The sequence below is a fragment of the Macrobrachium rosenbergii genome, chromosome 41 (assembly GCF_040412425.1).
Source record: "Macrobrachium rosenbergii isolate ZJJX-2024 chromosome 41, ASM4041242v1, whole genome shotgun sequence".
Classification (NCBI taxonomy): Eukaryota; Metazoa; Arthropoda; class Malacostraca; order Decapoda; family Palaemonidae; genus Macrobrachium; species Macrobrachium rosenbergii.
Genome location: NC_089781.1, coordinates 37,748,811 through 37,764,664, shown reverse-complemented (window position 1 = coordinate 37,764,664; position 15,854 = coordinate 37,748,811). Strand labels below are relative to the sequence as shown.

General features: G+C 42.4%; 1 protein-coding gene across 1 annotated transcript in view; it reads left to right on the top strand.

The window, feature by feature from the left end:
* LOC136827094 (uncharacterized) overlaps positions 1–15,854 on the top strand; it is a 227,369-nt gene that overhangs the window by 189,711 nt on the left and 21,804 nt on the right. Inside the window, exon 18 of the mRNA XM_067084850.1 lies at positions 11,678–11,804. Within this exon, the coding sequence (XP_066940951.1) occupies positions 11,678–11,804 (127 nt within the window). The remainder of the gene's footprint in view (positions 1–11,677; positions 11,805–15,854) is intronic.

Here is a 15,854-nt window from a genome sequence, read left to right as displayed (position 1 = left end):
GTTAGTTCTAGTTTTTGGATATGTCGACCCATCCTTTTCCTAGCCTATAGCCTGTGCCCCCTTCCTCTGCATTGTTTGGCCTCTCTTTGGTACGGTCCGTGACTTTACCTTTGTACTTCCCCTCCGGGGACTGTTAGTGGCCGGGAGAGCTTCCCCCTCTCCTGTCCACCATCTTTGGCCATCTTTATCTCCCTGTCCCCATCCCCCCCCCTTGGAGGAGGTTGTCCCTGTTCCTCTCCTGCTTCTCTCGCGTTTGCTGGGTAACGACTCAGTCAGCGTGTGGGCGGGAGGACACGGAACGCCCGGATTGCATTCCCACTCTCTGGTCGTTCCAGGTTCTTCCTCCGGGTTCCCATTTCCCCTTCATACGTCTTCTCCGGCGTGTCGTTTAATTTGGCGACACCGGTTCAGTCCTAAACGTTGCCAGTTAGAGCTTTCCGCCTGACTGTCTTCGTGTCGGGCTCTTGACGTTCCCTGACCTTAGCTAACTACTGTCTTCTTTCGAGCGCATTCCTTGCTTCCCGCTCCCGCGTTCTAGCGTTGATCGGTCTTCGTTATCGCTAGTTTCATATTATTTTTAAAAATGTCTGGAATGCGCTTTCTCCGGACAGTTTAACCTTCCCATTTCATTTCACTTTGTATCCGTCACTTACTTTAAGGCATGTTACTCCGGCTAGTTCCGGTAAATTTATTTTGCTTTATTATTATTTTTGCTTGTATGAGTTTTTACCAGGTTACCTCCCGGATCATTCCGGCTGGTTTCACGACTTGGTTTAATACTGTGTTGCTCCGGCACACTACTCCGGCACCTTACACAGTGTACTCATAATCTCATACTCTTACAGGTGGTACGCTGCCAAGAAGAAGGGTGCTCCGCAGCCCTCCATCAGGCCAGCGGCCACGGTTTGCCGGTCTCACTCCGGATGTGCGGTCCAAGAGGGGATCTTATTGTTTGGCACCCTGACGGATGTGATGTTTGCTACGCTCTTACGAGCAGGCTATCGATGATTCGGCAGGTGATCATGCATCTTTCCTTCTTAGCCAACTATAATATTTACATTTTTATCGATTCCCTCCGATGGTAAGACCACAATAATGTTTTTCTTCCGGCAGGCTGACCGCAAGTCTCGTGATTCTTCGATTCAGGCCCTTAAAGTCTGGGTTAGCGGTTTTGGGCGCAACGTAGGAGCTGACAATCCCTACATACTCTCGAAGGACATTTGTAATGTCCTTTTTCCCGGCGCTTGGATCACAGCTTCTGTCACCGACGAGGTTGCTGCTCCGTTGATTGCCGGGATTCGGGAGTTGACCCAGCCCTCTCCAGACGGTTCGGCTTTGAGCGGCTATTCTCGAAGAGTATGAATCGATCTCGGCCTTGAGTCTCCGAGCATTATCCCAGAGCATCAGGCAGGTAAGGGGGTAAGTGAGGCAGGTTCTTCACTGTTTAACTCTCCTTCTTCCTCTGTTGCTTCTTTTAAAGGCTTTCTAAATCTTCATACCTTTCATGGCACGTCTGGGTCTATTGCCCGAAGGTGAAGTCCGTTAAAAGAAAACCTTACCTACTCCGGCATCATCATGGGGTCCCTCCGGCGGCGGCACGGCCAGCAGCCCCGTCCCGTCGACAGTACAGCCTCCCCTTCCGGGTCCCAGGCGGAGCCTCAATCACGTCAGGTAGTTTCCCCTCCTCCTTCTTTGGATACACTTCATTTCTTTGAACAGTTCCTGGAAAGAATCAACGCGAGATTTGAGAAGATCGACGCGAGTAGACAGTAAGCTGTCTGGTCTTGCTTCTTCTTTTCAGTCTCTTTCGAAGAAGGTGGAATCTCAACAACGTTCTAGGCATTCTGTTCCTGACCCTTCCACTCTCCCTCCCTTTGATCTAGGGAATCCTTGGCGTCTCACCTTTTATGCTCCCAGCATGAAGGTACTCTTACCATAGAGGGTTTAGGCAGTTCGAGGAGAGTGGAAGAGTTAGAGTTCTATCCTCCGGACCTGACATCTCCCTACACTGGTTTTGCCAGGCTGAAGGGAGAGGTTTGGAACAGGTCTGATAAAGTCCCTAAGGAGACGGTCATCTATCCTAGGGACCAAGCCCAGTCGTCTTTGATGAGGACCCTTACGGAGTGGCAAGCGGAGAACACTAAGCTCACACCAGCTAAGGGAGTGTTCACTATGTTCACTCTCAGTGATGTTCTCCTTCTCCCTTGCACTTCGAAAGTGGCCTCCTGACTAGCCAGGCTTGCTTGAAAGGTAAACCCCTTCCTCATCTCCGTGAGACGGACCCTACATCGCTCGTCTTTCCCGGAGGCACCGACTTCTGGAAGGGAGCCCCTAATACGTTTGACGGTGACTCGACTTGACCCAGACTGCGCCTCTGATCTGTTCAGTGAGCAGCTCCCTAAGATCCCTGAGTCGCTCTTGAAAACAGAGGCTGATACTAAGGAAAGGCTCGCCAGGTCTTTGAACTCTTTGGCTTTAGCGGAAGCAACTTCTTTGGTTTACAGAGAAGATCCATTATTCCAGGTCTTGACGAAATCTCTCTTGGCGAGTTTTCAACAAGATCTGTTTGACTTTATGACTGCCCGACTGGCCTGCCGGAAGCACATCTTTTCAGCAGCCACAGTTCGGCATGAACCTAATAAGCTTCTTAAGAGTTCGATCTGGGGTGCTAATCTTTTCCCACAAGAAGAAGTTGATGCAGTCTTATCTGAGGCAGCTAGGGTCAATCAAAGCCTCCGTTCCCGTTGGGGCCTGCCCTATAAAAGGAAACAGTCTGATCTTGCCAGCACTCCCACCAAGTCCAGTAAGAAATTTAAACACTTCAAACGTCTTCCAGCTCAGTCCTTGGTCCAGGTTCCTTTACAAAGTCAACCTTCGACCTCTTCCTCCCATCCTCCCCCTCAGTATGTCCTGGTAAACCCGGCACATCAGTCTTTGGCTGCTCCTTCCTATGTCTCCTCCCCAGCTTTCAATCCTGCATATGAAAGTCAGGGGAAATTTCGCCCCAGACAATCACCCAGAAGCAATAAGCCCCGTGCTTCAGCTCAGGGAAGGGGAGCCCCGCTCCTCTCCCAGGAACAGGGAGGTAGAGGCTCCAGAGGGGGAAGCAAACACAGGACCGGTGACATACATCCTGTGGGCGGGAGGCTGTACCATTTTCGAGCTCGGTGGACCTTCTGTCCCTGGGCTCAGAGTATAGTTTCCAAGGGCCTAGGCTGGAGTTGGATCGACAATCCCCTCCACCAGTCAAGTTTTATCAGGCTACGACCAAGGATCTCGAGGACTTTGTGGAGGATCTCCTACAGAAACAGGCTATAAGGAAAGTGAGGTCTCTGAAGTTCCAAGGCAGGCTCTTCAGTGTTCCAAAGAAAGGTTCCAACAAACGGAGAGTAATTCTGGACTTGTCCCGTCTGAATTCCTACATTCGTTGCGACAAGTTTCGGATGCTTACTGTCTCCCAAGTTCGGACCCTACTGCCCGTGGAGCCGTAACCACCTCTCTAGATCTTTCCACGCCTATTATCACGTCCCGGTTGCCTGAAGGTTCTCCCCTTTCTGGGGTTCAGGCTCGGAAGGCAGGCATATTCCTTCAAGGTGATGCCTTTCGGCCTCAACATAGCCCCAAAGATTTTTACCAAGTTGACAGACACGGTCGTACAGCAACTCCGATCTCAAGGAATTACGCTGGCTGCGATCTCGACGACTGGATCATCTGGGCATCCAGCGTCGAGGAATGCCGGAGAGTTACATCCGTGGTGGTCGACTTTCTAGAATCCTTGGGCTTTCGTGTAAACAGGGAGAAGTCCCGCCTGGTTCCCAGCAGTTGTTTTCAATGGCTAGAATCCAGTGGGATCTGAATTCTCACAAGCTCTCTCTTCCTCCTCCCAAGAGGAAGGAGATAGCCAGAACAACCAGACAGTTTCTCAAATCCAAAAGGGCCTCTCGGCGGACCCAGGAACGAAAGTCTTGGGCTCCCTTCAGTTCGGGGTGACAGACCTGTTGCTGAAAGTGAAACTGAAGGATATCAACAGAGTGTGGCGGAGTCGGGCAAATATCAGGCTCAGGGACAAGGTGTCTCTGATTCCCCACATCTTGAAGAAGCGACTCCGTCCTTGGTCAACTGTCAAGAGCCTGTCCAAGTCAGTCCCCTTCAATTTCCTCCTCCGGCGTTGGTTATCCACACAGACGCCTCCTTAAACCGGGTGGGAGGATATTCTCAACACCAAGAAGTACAGGGGACTTGGTCCCTCATGTTCCGCCAGTTCCATATAAATGTTCTGGAGGCCATGGCGGTCTTCCTTACCTTGAAGAAGCTTCTTCCACCCAAGAAGATTCACATAAGACTGGTTCTGGACAGCGCCACGGTAGTCCACTGCATAAACAGGGGAGGTTCAAAATCGAGCAGGATCAACCAGGTAATGATTGCACTTTTCTCCTTGGCCTGCAAGAACAAGTGGCACCTATCTGCCACCCATCTTGCAGGGGTCCGGAACGTCGAGCAGATTCCCTCTCCAGGACAACTCCTTAGTCGGAGTGGTCCCTAGACAGGGGCTCGTTCAATTGGATCTGCCAACTAGTTCCGGGTCTGGAGGTAGATTTGTTCGCAACCAAGCTCAACAACAAGCTCCTCATTACGTAGCTCCCAACCTGGACCCTCAAGCTCTTTTCACGGACGCAATGTCATTGGATTGGAACAGGTGGAAGGTGATCTATCTGTTCCCTCCAGTGAATTTGTTGTTGAAAGTCCTCCACAAACTGAGGACGTTCAAGGGTCAAGTAGCTCTAGTGGCTCCCTACTGGCCAAAGAGCAGCTGGTTTCCTCTTCTACTAGAACTGAAACTTCGCCACATCCGAATCCCCAGTCCGAAACTAACACAAGTAGTACAAACTCAGACTGTGTCAGCTTCCTCAAAATCCAAAATGCCCTGGCTTTGTGGACTTTATGAAGTTTGCGGCTCAAAGGGATGCTAACGTTGATCCTGTCAATACCATGTTCTTAGAATCAGATAAACGGGCCTCCACTCTTCGTCAGTACGACTCAGCAATTAAGAAACTAGCACTCTTTTAAGAGAATCTGAGGTTACAGTAATGACCATTAATTTAGCGGTCTCCTTTTTAGATCACTGTTTGAGAAGGGTTTAGCCGCTAGTACTGTTACTACAGTCAAGTCGGCTCTCGTAAAGTGTTCTTGTATGGTTTCAAAATTGACCTCACAGACCCTTACTTTTCTTCCATCCCTAAAGCATGTGCACGTCTGAGGCCAGTAATCCGTCCACATACGGTTTCCTGGTTTCTAAATGACGTGTTGAAGTTAGCCTCAGATATCGATAATCAATCCTGCCCCTACCTTTCCTTGTTGAGGAAAACGTTGTTTTTAGTTAGCCTGGCTTCGGGTGCTAGAATTTGGAGCTGTCTGCACTCTCTAGGAACCCAACCACGTCGACTTCCTTCCATCAGGGAGGTTTTGCTGATTCCTCACCCTACCTTCCTGGCCAAAAATGAAGATCCGCAGCATAGGTGGTCGCCTTGGAAAATTCTTCCTCTGCCTCTAGACCTGTCCCTGTGTCCAGTTCATACTTTGAGGGCTTATTTAGACAGGTCCTCTCACATCTCTTCTGGGCCTCTCTTTATCAGGGAAGGAGGGGGTAATCTTTCTATGTCTGCTATTAGACAACAGATCCTTTACTTTATCAAGCAGGCTAACCCTGACTCAGTCCCAAAAGTTCATGATATTAGAGCTGTGGCCACCTCCATTAATTACTTTCATTACATGAATTTCACGGATCTTACCAGGTACACCGGTTGGAAGTCACCCTTGGTTTTCAAACGTCACTATTTGAAATCCTTAGAAGCTCTTAAATTCTCAGCAGTCGCGGCAGGGAACGTTGTCCCTCCCTCTGGTTCCCTTTCTGATTCCTAGTCATTTCCTCCTCCACTGCCTCAGTTATCCCCTTACGGTCATTTCAGTCAGGCTTGCCTTGACTTCTCACCTGGCTGTGTTATCCATGTATTTGTCTAAATGACACATTTAAGTTATAAGGTTTTCAATATTGTATAGTTATTTGTTTATGTATTTTTAAGCTAACATCAGTTTCTTTTGTACATTATTGTTATTGTTACTAGTGATTAAAAGTTTCTTTTGGACCTTCGGTCTTCTGTTCCCCCTTAGAATTTTTATCTTTTTAGTTTAAGAATTATGTTTATTTCTCTGTTAATTTTTCATCGGCTGACACGGGACCCGATCCAGAAAAGGGATTTTGTGAAGGAAAATCTATTTCTGGAGAGGGGACCGTGTCACCCGATGACCCACCTCCATCATGTGTCATGTCCTCCCATAGTAAACATCATTCTAGTGGGGTGTTGCTTTCATGGAATGCGGCTAGCAGTGTTTGTGTGCTGTCCACGGGTGGTACATGGGTTTGTAACGGCACCTCCCTGTGGGACTTTTGACCTTGGGATCTCTATAGGATAAGGTTCCGTGTTTTGTAGTTCACCCTTTTCCATACACGACTCCATCTGATGGAGCTCGCTCTGGGTAGTAACTCCAGCATTTCATTTAGCTTTCTCTGGTATCTAGCAAACGGAATTACCTAGAAATAAGTGCTGAATGGACTTTTTCATCGGGTGACACGGTCCCCTCTCCAGAAATAGATTTTTCCTTCGTCAAAATCCCTTATCTGCAGATACTTAAAACCCCTCTAAAAACTTAGAACTGCCTATTTTGATAGTTTAAACACCAAAAACCTCTTAAAATGTTTATACCCGAGTATTTTAATAGTTTTATCACAAAAAGTGCGTGTAGTCATGAAAATGATATGAAAATACAGTAATTAGTGAATATTTCTCAGTGAAAAATACAAATGGGCAAATTTTCCACGAACAATGTGTTTATGTTTCCACAGAAATCCGCGAATAGGTAAGTCCGGGAATAGTGAGACCACGAATACTGGGGGTTTACTGTAATAATAATAATAATGACAGATTCTGGACATGACACTTCATAATTGGAAAAATAGAGAATAAGCCATTTAAGGAACAGACGCCTCATTATTCCATCTTTCCCACAATTTAGATCTTCTTGCCTCACTGCTTAGGATGCTTTGTATGAGTGAGTTCCTGCTGTTTCACAGTCGGGTGATCAGACTGGACATAGCTCACCTAACAATGATTTTTAAATTATTCAGGCGGTTTTCTGTGAACGTGTGCGTGGCAGAATGATAGCAAGGAGTGTTTGTGAGGCGTCTCAGAATATCATTGTGAACAACAGTGATACGTCTCAAGATCCCTTGGGTATAGTTCGTCCAAAGGGAACACCCATATATACTGTAACAGTATGAGCGGAAGAGCAGCAGTTTCGTGTCTTGGTAACAGAAGGCAAACCTTGCAATCATGTTGCCAGTTGCACATAGTTTACGACGCCTCTGTTCTATGTCTGCCATATCTTTTAGGTCGACCGTGATAATGTGGCCCTAATACAGAAATTCATGCACGAATTCCAGACGATGACTTCGAGGAAAATTTGTGGTTCTCAAATATGCTTAAGCGATCTCGGGAGCAGCGACATACATATTGGTGACAAGTATCGATGAGTCGCTGGAGATCTTGTACTGAATGGGAAATCAGAGCCATATCATCGGCGTAACAGAGGTTGTTTATTGTTGTTTCATTGACAGTGCATCCGAGTGGGAATAAGCTCAGTTTGACATTCAGAGCATCTGTGTACGTGTTAAACAGGTATGGAGAGAGAATGCCGCCTTGCCGGGGCCGTTTAGGGAGCCGAAGGTACGAGTATATGGCAATACGTTTCCCCATTTGACACAGAATTGCTGTGGGGAGAACCAATAACATAAAATGCCAGTTAGATACAGAGGTGTTCCTCGTTTGTGCAGCTTCAGGAAGAACTTCAAGTAGTTTATTCTGTCAAATGCTTTTCTCACATCTACAAAACATAGGAAAACAGGAGAGGCTGATGTTAGGTAATAGTTCAGCAGTTCTTACAGGATGTAGATGGAGATGTCGATTGAGTGGTTTGCTTTAAAGCTGAACTGGTTGTCAGTAGTGTGTAGAAAGGGTAGAAGTCTCACTAGAAGAACAGACTCGAGTATCTTTGACACAATTGTAGTAACTGCAACCAGGCAATAATTGCCAGGGTCAGCTTCATCCTTTAGCTTGTTTTATATTAATGGTATTAAGTGAACTAAGAGTAGGGAGTCTGGGAGAAACTGGTGAATTATGCACACATTGAATACAGCAGCTAGTAAAATGTAAATTATCGGATGGCAGAATTTGAAAGCTTCAGCAGGTAGACCATTGCAGCCGGGCGATTTATTATTAGGTAGGGTGTTTATGGCATTGCTGGTGTTACTTGGCGTTATATGATCGGTGAAATGAAACTGAATGTTATCGGAATAGAGGTTATCTTCATCCCTTTGGGAGTATTGATCATTTATGCAATTCAGGATAGTGCTGAAGTGATCACCCACATTCTGTGGTAGCCTTGTCACTGACAGCATCTCCTACTGTCTGTGATAGCTTTTTAGTTTTGGGATTTAGGGATTGAATGTCTTTCCAAAGACGAGGGTAATCGCCAGATTCGAATTTTCTAGACACTGCTTTTCATTCAGTCTGCAGTGCTTTAGGGCAAGTTTGAACTGCGCTCTCACCTGCCTCATTAGCAGTGCAAAATGTCCTTCCCTCAGGCTACCGTTTTGCCTCCACAGTAAAAACATTTCTCGTGAATGTGTATATAGATCTTTAACCAAGTCATTCCATCCAAGTATATTACGAGAGGTGCCTTGACGATATCTGAAGGTATCCCTGTTGGAGGCAAACATAACAGAAGTTATATTCAAATAGAATTCTTTCAGATCTCTCCTGTGGTAGTTCTCTCCTGTGGTAGTCATTTCTACATTTTGGGTTAGTGCACAGTAAGGTGTCTGCTGGTTGAACTATTGACTATAGCCTGGTTTCCTTGGTTTCCCTAAAGGATCTGGTTTTCTGCTGGTTTTTAAAATCCCAGCTAACAGCAGGTGGGGGATCAGTTGGGGGTTCACATTTATGAGGGATGGGATACTGAATGACACCTGTAAGGGAATGTGATCATAGCCCATTGCACGATCGTAGCGAATGTTGCAGTTCACAATAGAATCATGAAGTTGTGGGGACGCGATGCAGTGGTCCAGCCAGGAGGTTGTAATTGTGTCCGTTCTAATTTGAACATAGGCATAGGAGAACATAGGCATAGGAGGAGGGAGGGAGGAGTATTACAGCACTAATTTGGAGAGCAAGATTTTGACAGAAGCGAGTAAGTTCGTTATAAAATTATTTTGCGGGGTGAGAAATAAGGTCCCCAATTATACAAATATGATCTGCTTTAGAATCGTGAATAATGCTGTGTAACTCACTTATGATCATGCAGTATTGATCAAAATTATTGTTCTTTTCCTAGGGCATATAAACATTAATTATTAGGATCTTAGAGTCCCTTACTGTCACTTGAAGCCCCAGCAATCTATCACTCCTATAGGTCATCACATTCACCATATTGTCTAACGATTTGTGCCACTGGAAAGAAAGGCTCCCTTTCGGGTGACCGACTACGATGTGATCTGTAACTTGCATTGATGATGTTGAGAAATCTCTGAAGTCTTCATGCACTGAATTGCAGATGGCAATATCATGAGGCCAGAGGAGCATTTCTTGTAATGCAATGCCTTTCAAGTTTCTGCAGAATATGTTTAGGGGAGGAATGTTCCGCCTGAGGCCAAAAATATCCCAAGAGATTATATCTAATGTATCCATGGCAACTCACGACGATGGGTAATTTATGAGATGATCATTTGGGTGAATGGGGATTGGCCAGCATGGGTGGGCAATCACTGAAAGCTTTGGGAGGTTGGCTGGCACTTGTAGTAAAGGCACGCCTGCGCCTGAACCCCTACTTTGGGTGTCAGTAAGTTCCCCTGTGGGGTGTTGGTCCCAGATTAGGTTACATCTTGAGACTTACATTAGGACCGAAATTCTTGCCTTTAAGAACATCAAGGTGTTGAAATAGGAAGGTAATCCTATAGGCCACTTTATGTTTAATTTTTGCATGAAAGTTCGTGGGAGATAAGAGGGTCGGAGCCCATGAGAAACTTTACTCTCTCTACTATGACGTCTAGCTTCACTGATGAGAGCAAATTGTGAATCACAATGTGACATCTCTTCTCAGGTTTCAGGCGAGGTGATTCACGAATGTTGGGCTTCGGTCCAGCGGGCAGTCGAGAGGTTCTTTTCTTTTTTCTACATGCTTGTGTCTGCCAGCCGCCAATCCCCTCATTATCATTCATATCCTCATCCACGACAGGGGGTTGGAGGGGAAAGATAGGGTCTGAAGACTCACGAGGGCTGGTGGTCACCACTGAAGATCTATCTTCCACCAGAGGCACTGGGAGGGAGAAGAGGTTAGGGTCCATTGGTCCCCCACAGGTGTATAGGTGATATGGGCGCTTCATCCAAGGGAGAGAGGGCAGTTCCCTCTTGGGAGGGTATGTCCATCTCGACTTCACTCGCATCCTGACTTCTCTCATGTTGTTGGGAGGCGAGGAAATAATGGATAGCTCACTCAAAGGAGTCTGGTGGCTTGCTGTGAGATTGTCTAATGATTCCTGCACTCCTTTGATTGCATCCCAGATCCTTGAAAGATTGTTATTTGTTTCCACAGTTTTAAGACTGTCGAATGATTCCTGTAATCCTTTGATCACGTCCCAGGTCTGTGAAATTTGTTATATGCTTCCTCAATTTTTTCAGAGGTTTTGGCAATTTTTTTCTATGAGAGTTTTTGCTGTTAGAAAGGCGTTTTCAGCTGTATGGTACACTGCAGGTAGGCTTAGATCGGCAGGCCCCTTTGCAGGCAGATTGTAAGGATCATTGGCGTGGATTTCCACCGAGCATCAATATGTATAGATAATGTGCTTGGAATGATGTATGGTTAATTTAGTTAATTTAAAGTGTAAAACTTACTTCTTGTTTTGTCTCATATCTTCTTTCATGTTATTTAGTTCAGTATTTTTTTTCCTGCTTACCTCAGTACCATGTAGAGGGTTTGATAATACAACAGATCACTCAGTTGTCCTCATCTAGAGTTGAAGTAGAAATATTGATCATGCCTTTATATCTCCAAATTTATGTGTTCTTGAATGGTTTCATTTATTTGATGTTCTTTGTTTTACCATTGCTGTTTTCGTCAGTTTAGGTAAAGGACAATGTGTAGTATGTTTGTACCATTGCTGTTTTTGTCAGTTTAGGTAAAGGACAGTGTATAGTATGAAGACTAAATTATCAAGGAGGAATTCTTAGTTCGAGGAAGGCTTCCCCTACCATTAGGTCAGTTAATTTTGGAAACATATGGGACACCACTTTAAAGGCAATTTGATCTAGAAGAGAATTACAGTTGTAGATTTTTTGTGAACTTATGTATATAGTCAGTTGTTTATGCATTTTCTAGTATGCATACTGTCAGTGTCCTGCTTAAGTACAGTAGCAAGACTTGATTTTGTTCCATATACAGTAACTCATTTCCTTGCAGTAAATAAGAATTCTCATATGAGAATAATTAACTTTTTTTTGGGGGGTGTAATTATCTTTTTTTCTCCGAAAATGGCAATTTATTTTCATCTCCTATTGTTTTTCAACAGATAAATGTCCAGGTGTTTAAAAATACAAAATATTTTGTTGGTGCCAATGTGAAAGCTTACAAACCTACTTGGCTTCATCAGAGAAGAAAGCGTAGAGAACAGAAAAGAAAGGCAAGCAGAGGAAAAGGTAAATAGGATAAATTCCTTATGAATTTTGTTTTAATGTGTGTAAAAGAATTATTATCTTTTAACCTGAATTATTTCAAGAATTTAGTGAGGAAGTAAAGAACTAGATCAGGTAAGGAATGTAGCTCAGAGGCTGCAGTTTCTTAGTGAGAATTTCACTAATAGGATAGAAATATCTGAAAAAGTGGATTTCACCATTGAAAGCACCTACACAAAGGCACTGATTGATAGAAGATAAATAGATACACTAAATGAAGAGTGCAAATATTTTTAGATTAGAAAGAAAATAAGAAAAAAATAAGGGAGAAAGCACTTTGAGGTGTGAACAAGTCTACAGACACAACAACTAATCCAGTTTGCCACTAGAGGACCTGTTGAACTAGGGGCACATGTAACATGTACTGGGACTTCTTTCCTGCCACATAAATGTAATGGGTTTGGTGTGAAACAGTAGAATTACAAAACAGGACATAACAAACAGCATCCAAGGAATAGTAGTTTTACCCAAATATGAAGATGATGACCAACCTGTCAATAAAAGTTTAGTACTTTCTTGGAAATATACACCTTTTTTCAAATGAAACGGTACAATCTGGTCGTAAATGAAACAAATGTCTAAACACTTCAACCAAAGGTCATAACATCATAACAACGCTCATATCTTAACAACAGATTTCATAACTGTTAAAACATTTTTAGTAAGCTGAGTCATGTGCTCAAAACTAGTGTACACCTGAATTTAGTCCAAAAGACTGAATAACAACCAAATTCTTTAGATAATCTGTGATACTCTAAGACAGTTTTGCGTAACTGGAGACATGCAAAACATTGAAACATACTTTCAGTACTGTATTGGCAAACATTTAACCAAAACTTTAAACAAGGGTTATATTTCTTGTAGAGTTAGAGACTAAGTTTTTCTCCAAATGCCTTAGAAATGGGAGAATTTGTGGTTGAGATTAATTTGTTACGATAGTCTGAAACAGCGCATAGACCATTGCAGTACCTCTGACCAATGTAGCACACGTATGTATGTATGTATGTACCTTTATTAACCCTTAAGCGCTGAGCCTCTATTTACAAAAGTGTCTTTTATGCCAGCATCTCGGGAGTTAGAAATAAGAAGAAAAAGTTGATTTTTTTCAAAAACTCACAGCACGCTTAGTTTTAAGATTAAGAGTTCATTTTTGGCTCCTTTTTTGTCATTGCCTGAAGTTTAGTATGCAACCATCAGAAATGAAGAAAATATCATTATCATATATAAATATTGGAATATATGACAGAAAAAAAATTTCATATATAATTGTATACAAATTGAGGCGGTGAGCAAAACGGTTAAAGCTAATGAGTTTTTTTTCGTTGTATTGTACACTAAATTGTGATGATTTTTGGTATATAACAAATTGTAAAACGATCAAAGCAACACAGAGAAAATATTATCACAAAATGATGCATGAATTTGTAACGAATCTGGACGTAAAAGTTTTTTCTAAGTCACCGTAAATCGAAATATTGTGCTAGAGACTTCCCGTTTGTTGCAAAATAAAGGTAATTGATTGAACATTATTAGACTGTAAGTGTTTTGGCTTACAATTGCAGTTTTCAACCATTTCGGTTGAGTTAAAAGTTGACCGAAGGTTGAATTTTTCTATTTATCGTGATTTATATGAAAATATTTCAAAACTGATAAAAGCTACAACCATGAGTTATTTTTGTTGTATTCTACATGATATTGTGCACATTTTCATGTATAACATTTTTATGTAAGGCCTAATATAAAACAGTGCGAAAATTGCAACAAGGTGACTAAAGAAATTCTGAGATTTTCAGCAGAGTTACTGTGCGTGAGAGAAGGAAAAAGTTTTTCAAAAATTCACCATAAATCTAAATATTGTGCTAGAGACTTCCCGTTTGTTGCAAAATGAAGGTAAATGATTGAAAGTTATTACAATGTAAGAGTTGTAACTACAATTGCATTTTTTCAACCATTTTCCTGGTCGAGTCAAAAAGTTGACCATAGGTTTAAATTTTGGCATTTATCATGATTTATATGAAAATATTTCAAAACTGATAAAGCTACAACCATGAGTTATTTTTGTTGTATTTTAAATGAAATTGCACACATTTTCATGTATGACACTTTATGTAACGCCTAATAGAAAATGGTGCGAAAATTACGACAAGGTGACTAAAGAAATTCTGAGATTTTCAGCAGAGTTACCACACGTGGAGGTAAGGAAAAAGATTTTTTCAAAAATTCACCATAAATCGAAATATTGTGCTAGAGACTTCCTGCTTGTTGCAAAATGAAGGTAAATGATTGAATGTTACTAGAATGTAAGAGTTTTAGCTTACAATTGCATTTTATTACCATTTCGGTGCAGTCAAAGTTGACCGAAGGTTGAAATTTTTGCACTTATCGTGATTTATATGAAAATATTTCAAAACTGATAAAAGCTACAACCATGGGTTGTTTTTGTTGTATTTTACATGAAATTGCACACATTTTCATACATAAAACTTTATGTAACGGCTAATATAAAGTGGTGAAAAAAAATTACGACAGAGTGACTAAAGAATTTCTGAGATCAGTCGCTGATGCTTTGTAGTGAGAAGAAAGAAATTTTATTCCATACATTCCTCTGGTAACACTTGTAAAGAAAACAACAGCACGATCCGTGAACTCCCAGCATCCCTCAAGGCACGTGATTTAAAATCTTTTGCAAACTAGGCCTATAACTATTTTACGCGAATACTGTATTTAAAAAAACTTTTTGTAGTCAACGTACTGTCGTCCACTTGGCACCCGACAGACAATTTTAGTCGGCGACGATCGTCAGGAATGCGCCATGGGTTAAACATTTCAAGGATATCCAGTAAAATCTCAAGTAAGAAGACATGAATAATCATAACTTTAGGATTCTAAATCAAACACACACATAGATAAAATCCATTGAAAAAATTGAGTCATAAGCAGAAAAGATCACGTGCAACAACATTTATTTACAGTGCATGAGACTTGAGAAAAAATTGTCATTAACAAACTTAAATATGTCAAAATAAGCAGTAATGTACATAATAATACATTATGTATAATCTACTGTGTACAGTAAACTTCAACATACAAATGTACATTTGACAAACATATTAAAGGATATCAAAGTATCAAAAATAAATTTTTTCTTGATTATTCAGTTAAAGATATCTTCAGAATACATTTGGGCAGATACCCATTTGAATGTGTGTAATTATTAGCAGTTATATCCCAGCTGATTACTTCAATGGAATGAAGTAATTTCCTTTTCCATGAGGATATCCTACAACTGCCCATAGACATGTTGGCAGCAGCAGCACCCTCGGCAATCGGACACTTCACCTTGAATCATATTGAGTCTTTGCTTCATATGATTTTTTAAAGACGGAAAGCAATTTTCAATGGGATTTAGGAAAGTCGCGATTTGGAGGCAAATATTTACTTGAAGGTTGATGGAATAAAGCACAACATTTCTGTGACAAGGGCCATTGTCCAAAAGTACTACTACTCTCTCATCTCCTAGTATTATTTAAAAGAGATGTCTGTGAAATCATGGAAGACTTCTCTCTTAACAGATGCATGGATTATTTCATAGTAAACCAGCTCCACAAAGTTGGACACGGCAGCAATAACAGTGATGTTTTGTCCTCTTTGATTCCCTACCATATTGCACTCTTTTGCCCAATAGGTGCCCGTCCATAATGATGTTGAGTATACAGATTGAAGCCTGTTTTGAATCTATGTATACTCTATGGTGCTGCAGTCCTTCAGTGTACATCCACTAGGCATATTGAACATTAGAGTCCTTAGCTGCAGGGGAATTTCTTGAGTCTGGTACATCATTACAGGCTTTAAGTGTGATAAGCTGTCCGTCTAAACATCTCTGTATCGTGAGGCAGAGACTTGCGATAAAGTTTTTACTGTGGCCACATATCATAAAATGTTGACCGCATCTCACGAATAGTTATGGTTGGGTTACCTTCAATTAAAAGTACTGAGAAATCCACACATTTGTCA